The following is a 7,901-nucleotide window of genomic DNA, read 5'->3' as shown; positions in this document are numbered from 1 at the left end:
GTACATACACAAGGTAAATTACAGTGATTACATAAAGCGTAATGTGTGGTGATACAAAGAATGAAGAGTGGGCATATGGGTCAATCAATGGAGGCAAGTCTCAGGAGGTAGAAAGGGTAGATAGGTAGGATAGGTAGGATACTTACTAGCATGCTACACATTGATGATGATGCTAGGGTACCCTGTTTAGAGTCTAGGGCAATAATGGCCTTGGAAATGAGGACTCGTTCCTGCCATGCTTGCAATGGCCTCTTACACAAGTAAATCAGACATTCCATCCACCTGTTATTGGGGTGTGAGTATGTCTCAGATAATCTATAACACTATACCACTGCTCACCGAATTAAAATACGCCAATTGTACAACCTTTGGACCCTTCGTTGTCCTAGCAGTTATGACGGCCTCAAGCAGATCACCTAGTATATAAAATTAGTGACTCTACACATCCAGTTAAAGAGGGTACTTGCATGCTTCTATCTTGTTGTAAAAAGAATCCATTGTAGTGAACGATGTACTGTGACTGGTAAAGTGTTCCAACTACAGAAGGTGGGGTGGGTTTGATTCTCTTGGAGTTTTTGGTGGCCTTACCAACAGATCTGCAGTGGTTGATGAGCCCTGCCAAAATATGGTGCGATATCGTCGGATGACTTGGCTAGATATTTTCTGATGCATTTTGAATCCCTGTGGCGCTGTTTAGCTCAATATAATACTGACTAGAGAGTTTTTGAAAAAAATATGGTGCGATATTGTCGGATGACTTGGCTAGACATATTTTCCGATGCATTTTGAATCCCTGTGGCGCTGTTTAGCTCAATATAATACTCACTAGAGGGTTTTTGACAAAATATGGTGCGATATCAACGGATGACTTGGCTAGACATATTTTCCGATGCATTTTGAATCCCTGTGGCACTCTTTAGCTCAATATAATACTCACTAGAGGGTTTTGGAAATTACCAACCCATAGATTGTTTGTTCCTCTCGGTCGTTGTTAAACCTTGTTTGAAATTGTAGACACTCCAGGTAATTAGTTAGCTTTTGTGATAACTTCATGAAAAACTGTGGTTTTACCTATGCTGTTCTAATGCTGTATGCCTACCCTATTTGGTCATGCAGTTCTGTTTCTGAAAACCCTAACTGGTTTGAGGAACCTCTAACGCCACTAGTATACATTTGTGGCGTATATTGTTATATGCATATTCTGTCAGTTACCCCTTTGCAGGGTCACGTTCTGGAGCTGGGATCAGGGTGGATGTTTGGTATTCCATCGAACGTCATAGCTGCAGCTGTATTGAACAAGTGTCCCTTGATAAATTGCTTTTGCTCCAAATAATAGAAAATAGTGAATGAGTGAATTTGTCTGGTGTAGGACTTAGTGTTTTTTTCCCCATCGTTCATCTCAACCATCAACTTCACTTTCTGCTTTGTTGGTATCGCCATGAACTTTCATTATCATCACTCAGGTTTGTGTTCTGCTTTTTATTCAGTCTTTCCGCCATGTTCCTGATATAATGAACTTAGGCCTGTACGCACAATCCAGACAGCCAGCCTTTCCTTTGCATCGACCTTCATTTACAGGTATTAGTTGGACATTCATTCCTCGATCATCAAGTAGTGGACTCACCTATGATTCTTTTCCCAGAAATTGAATCACAGTCATCCTCTCCAACTTGTGTAAGAGGGCCATTGCAAGCATGGCAGATACGAGTCCTTTTTATATTCAGGAAGCCACAATGCAGCACCACAGCATTCACATTTTTGATTATTTAGGAAACTGGTCATGTGACCACCTTCTGAAAGCCCATCAGATCTATACCCATTATATATATTATTGCTATTTTTTATTGGACAAATTGTATATTTCCATGTATATAAAATACTGGACCTTACAGAGAGTCCCTACCTTGAAAGCGACAATAAGTACTATGCTCCATTTTCACTAATTTTTTCCAGTCCTTTATAGCTATTTTTAACTAGATTATTATGTATGGAATTTTCTTCTGGACCCTGAACATGCTCCCCAGTATTGCACAAACAGTGAGCATCTTCCTTCAATTTCTTTCTGATTTTTCCACTATTATATTGCCATTTTTTGATTCAAAAAGTGCACATTACCTCAGTTGAAAATATGCCATGTACTCTGAAAATGGTCCCCAACATTGTCATCAACAATGCATATTGTCCCCCATTTGTTCCTGATTTGTCTTCTGTTTTTATCGCTATTTTTCCTTTCAAAAAATGTTTGACAACATCATCAAACCATGGGAAGAAAGGCAAGATTCAGTGTTAGAAGTACTGAAAAAATCCTTGAGATCAGAGAGTAACAAACTAGTGTCTTTATAAACTCAGAGGACTCATAACATCATTGCTAACAATGAGCACCATATTCCAACTTTCTCTGATTTTTGTGTTATTTTCTGGCAATTGTTGAATAAATTTCCATATAAGGAAATGCACCTGGGACCCTTGAAACAGTCCTAACATCAACATCAACAGTTAGCACCATTCTTCAATTGTTTTCCATTTTTTCTGCCATTTAATTGCTATTTTTCAGTTGGACAAATGCTGAGTGCCATATATGGAAATTTACCAGAGACCCTGAGAGTGTTTTCAAATGTTGTCACCAACAGTGAGCACCATCAGCCATGTTCTTCTAATTTTTGTGCCAATTTATTGCTACTTCTTCATTTGAAAAAGCTTGCATTAGCTTGATTTTGTGCACATAGCTTTTATTACATAATATACATAAAAACACACTGTATTTTTCTCGGTGTTTTATTTCATTTATTTTAGATTTTATGATGGTGAGCTTCAGATTCTTCTTTGAAAAAGTATGTTTATTTGTACTTTGACCTTATTACATAATGAATTGTATACAGGTATGATCCCTGAAATTTTACATTTTTTCTGCATTTTATTTCATCTGAATTGGACTTGATTTGGTAAAGTTACACATTTTTCTTTAGGCAACGCTTGGAACTCAAGAAGCGATGACGCACGAACATTTCCCGATCGCTTGATGGGGGACAGTTTCGTGCGTCATAGTAGATCTCAGATCAGTTACCATTTTCGGTAATAAATACAGATTCATGTATAACTCAGCGAGTTTTGATCCAAATAACATGATTTCTTTTGTGATGGGTACTCCTCATTTCTGTGGTCATGGTGATGTTACGTTCCCAGTAAACAAACACAAATAAACAGTTGCAAAAACGAAATAGATGATAAATTTTACATCTGATCAATTAAAAGACTATTGATATACAGGTTAAACAGTAACAAATATTCACAAATAAGTGGGAGTCATTTCAATGTTGATTTTGGGATGTTATAGGGTGCACAGAATCTCTAGAAGGTAGCCCGCAAGGGAAGTACGTCATTTTCGGAAATTTCCGTGACTCAACTTGTGAGTCGTTCCTTTTGATGCGGAATATTCACCATTATGCTCACAACTTCTCAGTACCTTCCTGCAGTCCATTTTGATTGAGCATGGACTCGATTCAATACCTACGCATTCCACGAACAAGCTCCACAAAACCGTTTACAAAACAGTCAACTTCCCATGGAGGTAAGTAGGTTTGTATTTTCGCTTTTTTGCCTTATGCTCACCAATTGTTCAGTACCTTCCTGTGGTCCGTTTCGCATGAGTGTGGACTTGATTCGATACCTACACATTCCACAAACAAGCTCCATGAAACCGTTTACAAAACGGTCAACCTCCCATTGAGGTAAGTAGGTTTGTATTTCTGCTTTTTTGCCTTATGCTCACCAATTGTTCAGTACCTTCCTTTGGTCCATTTTGCATGGGTGTGGACTCAATTCAATACCTACACACTCCACAAACATGCTCCACAAAGCCATTTACAAAATGGTTGAGTTCCCATCCAGGTAAGTAGGTTTGTATTTTCGCTTTTTTGCCTTATGCTCACCAACTGCTCAGTACATTCCTGTGGCCTGTTTCACCAGAGCATGGGCTCATTTGCACAAGTTGTCAGGACCTTAATTGTTGTACCTTCAATGTAAACAAGTTGAGTTGCATGAACATGAAAATAGAGGCAATGCATTCATTCATCAGAGTCTGGAAGCCAGATAGAGCAATATATTAGCCACAAGCTACATCAACGACAACCTGGATAGGGCTAAAAGACAGTAATAATCAAGGAATGGTCAAGTAGACTAGGGAAGTGATGTAGGCGAACCAAGCAGATGATCGTGGGAAGAAATCACTTTCGTGGGAGAAAGTCAAATTTCAGCGTTACCGCGCTGAAAAAAGTCCTGAGATCCTGGGTAATAAACGAGTCTCTTCGTAAACTCAGAGGACTCATAACAATTTCCTCACCTTCTATGTCAGATCCTGGCTCGCCAACTGAATTATGTGTGTTTATCTCCAATTCGTTGTTGACCTTCATATGTTATGAGTCCTTACGAGTTTACGAGTAAGACTCATTCTTTATCAACTGAGGACTTAGGCAAATTTTTCATTCATTGATTCATTTACCTTTCATCACCGCGGGAACCTTTTCCCTTAAACAGAAAAGCAGCCATAAAATCAGGAAAAATGGTAAAAGAAATCAGCAAAAAATATGTAAAAATCAGAATATTGCTTAGTAAGGTGGGGAGGCTTTGTTCAGGGTTCAGGGTCAATATCTAAATATAGAAACCACCTAAAAGTTGCCAGAAAATCAGAAAAAAATACCCAAAAATTAAGAGTGATCTTCTCTGTTGCCATGGTGTTGAAGGGGCTGTGTCCAGTATTCAGGGTCCATATCCAAATATGGAAATCAAGACAACCATGTAAAAATATTGTCATATCATGCAATGTGACTATATCTTGAGACCAGCTTTCTTGCTCTTTGAGATATTGGTCAAAAATGCATGACAATTTCCAAAAAGTGTCCAATTTTTTCAGTATTTTGTGTTTTTCTCAATGAGGAATGGTCTGCATGACATTATTTATATATATCTATAAAGGTAAGGAAAGGGGCTACAATTGTTGTTTATGGAGCTAAGTGAGAGGCTGTGCTTCTGATACCATGGGAATTTTAACCCAAAAAAGGAAATTCATCACAAATATATAGAGCATGCTATTATAGGTCACAAAATATAACTAACCATCCTCTTTCCTGAGATATATGCAAACAGGACTGTGGGAATATTTTACCATAAACAAAAAAATAGTTATATATAGAGCATGCTATTATAGGTCACAAAATATAACTAACCATCCTCTTTCCTGAGATATATGCAGACAGGACTGTGGGAATATTTTACCATAAACAGAAAAATAGTTATAAAATTGGGAAAATTTGCTATAAAATCAAAAAAAAATCAAAGAAAAATAAGAATAGCACACATTGTTGCTATGATATTGATGGCTAGGCTCAGAGCTCAGGGTCTATTTGCAAATATAGAACAAAACTCAGAAAATCATAAAGTGATTACATGACCAATTTCCTAATATTAAATTTAGAGTCCACAGAAAGGACTCATACATGCCATGCAAAGCACTGGCCCACACCCAGAAGTCTATTTTTTCACATGCTATTCAATTCAGTACATTCCAACTATTGCATGTAACTATTACGGAACTCATCAGAAAGTGCTACCATTTCAACAGCTTCAAGCAACTCTTGCTCTTCACCATCATCCTCTTGGTCTTCATCATCATCACTCTCATCCTCTTCTTCACCATCAATCTCATTCTCCATTGTCATTTCAGATGATTCCCAGGTTCGGGCCAGTGCAAGTTCCTCAACTGTTGGACCCCAAGATGGACTCATTGTCTTGTGTGGAATCACTAAGCGTACTTTATCCTGCCAGATGTTGCATAGACATAGCAAAGTATATGCATGTAACTCCAGTTGATACCTAACATCTTGATCTTGCTCACTTTGCATAGCCATCATAACACACTTCCACTCTTCTGCAAACCATTCTTGCATTGCACTACGCTCATAGGACAATCGTCGCAGCTCTTCCTGGCATCGATCCAGCTCCAATAATGATTTAATTCCTTTCCGCACACCTTCATCACCCAGCCATTGTGGGATTTCCCTGCCAGAAGAGAGATCCATGTCATCTAAACCAACATCCTGCCAGATGTCATCATCAACATCTAGTTTGAACAGGCCATCAGTGGCTATTCTGTGTGGTGCACATGCACCACGAGGACTTTCTTTTCTTTTAATCATCTTTTCCAGTTCAGCACAGATATCATTATATTTCTTGGCCAACTTTTGAATTCCTGGTTCTTTGCGCTTTATTTGAGATTCTGAATGTTCCTGTAGTTTTTTGGCTTCAAAAAGAATATAAGTCCCCATTTTTTCAAAAAGTTGGCTCAGTCACTTACTATTGGTTGTTGTCTTACGATATGCTCGCTCTAAACTATCTAGTTCAAATTTGCGCTGTTGCAGACGATTTCTCAAGTGTTGTTTCACAGCTAAAGCATTGACCCGGAGTCGAAGGAACTTATTGCCCAGCAAGCGTTCAAGATTTAAACGGCTATCAGCTCCCAATGTGGCACTTTTAGACTTCAATGACTTCTCAGTCTTCTCAAATTTTTCCTTAAGATCTTCCAGATGCAGTCTAACATCTGAAACATCCCAGCCATCATCATATTTCCCCTTTTGAATTAGTGTTCGCAGGTCCAGTTAAGTCCAGTTTTTTACCTCAAAACGACGCAACTGGCAACCGCAACCGGTCTAGACCGATCCAAATATTGAGGGACCGCAACCGGACCGCTTTGGACCGGTCCTAATCGGTCCACAACGCAAAAAAAACCGGTCCAGACCGGTTGCGACCGGTCTTTTGTTGAAAAATTTATTGTGCCAGATATATTAAATGTTACCTCATGTATATAGCATGCGTAGATAGATAATTTAATTCTCCGTACGCTGGCCAAAATTTGAAGCGATTCGGTCAAGATTTGACTGAGATATGGTGAAAACGGAGAGAACATACATTCAAATTGCGTATAAAAATGTTTTTGGCCATATCTCAACCAATTCTTGACCGTTTTTGATGATTCAGGGACCGAAAATTAAGTAAAATGTGCACAAGTAAGGTACAATATGTGATGAGACGAAAGACCGGTTGCAACCGGTCTAAACCGGTCTTTTTCGGTTTTTATATATTTACAAAAACATGGCAACTGGCAACTGGACTGATCACAAATGTGGGCAACTGGCAACTGGAAAAGACCGGACCATGGTTCAGTCCAGTTCAGTCCTATGTATATTTTCAGTCCTGTAGACTGGACCTGCGAACACTATTTTGAATCATTGTCTCAAACTTATATAGCTCTGTTTTGAGTTCTGTCATAGAATCCTTTAGCTCCAAAATCTCTTGAATAACCTTGTCCGCCAAGTTTTTTCCTTGCCTGGGACTTGGTTTTGTCTGGTGAGCCATCTGAGCAGCCCAATTTGTTCTCAAGAGATCTTCAGTGATATTTTTCTGCTGAAGTTCAGCCAAAACAGCTGTAGCCTCATTTCTTCGCAGAATAGCAGCATTCCATTTTCTCCTTAGCCAGTCTCCCAGACCCATGAGAGATTTGCAGTCCAGATGTTTCACTTGGGTATCAATTGTATAGATACGTGTGTAGTAGCCACTAACACACAGTGACGGAATCAAAAGCTTAATTGAGCTCCAGAATCTTTCACAGCCTTCACCATCAGTTAATCCAAAACCAGTACACTTTCTTGGATGGTAAATAAGCTGGCAAGCCCACTCATGACCATAAGCATGAAACACTGAGATAGCCCATATCAAACGATCATGAAAGTCTTTTAGAAAACCCCATTTAACACAACTTCGATGAAGTTGACAGCCAATATCATAGAGTACACCCACACGTGCAGTAGAGGGTAAGTGATCAAAGAGACACTCCAAAAGGGGGATCCTCA

General features: G+C 39.0%; 1 protein-coding gene across 1 annotated transcript; it reads left to right on the top strand.

Moving 5' to 3' along the window:
* Positions 1–3,122: 3,122 nt before the first annotated feature.
* LACBIDRAFT_330413 (uncharacterized protein) lies at positions 3,123–4,093 on the top strand (the record flags this gene model as incomplete). The annotated part of the gene is made up of 6 exons (XM_001884743.1): positions 3,123–3,165; positions 3,335–3,371; positions 3,461–3,568; positions 3,621–3,728; positions 3,781–3,888; positions 4,054–4,093. The coding sequence occupies 6 exons, from the start codon at positions 3,123–3,125 to the stop codon at positions 4,091–4,093; spliced, it is 444 nt and encodes a 147-aa protein (XP_001884778.1).
* Between the last annotated feature and the right edge of the window lie 3,808 nt (positions 4,094–7,901).

Source organism: Laccaria bicolor, genomic scaffold, assembly GCF_000143565.1.
Source record: "Laccaria bicolor S238N-H82 LACBIscaffold_27 genomic scaffold, whole genome shotgun sequence".
NCBI classification, from domain to species: domain Eukaryota; kingdom Fungi; phylum Basidiomycota; class Agaricomycetes; order Agaricales; family Hydnangiaceae; genus Laccaria; species Laccaria bicolor.
The sequence above is the reverse complement of the archived record's forward strand: the minus strand, read 5'-3'. Positions and strand labels throughout refer to the sequence as shown.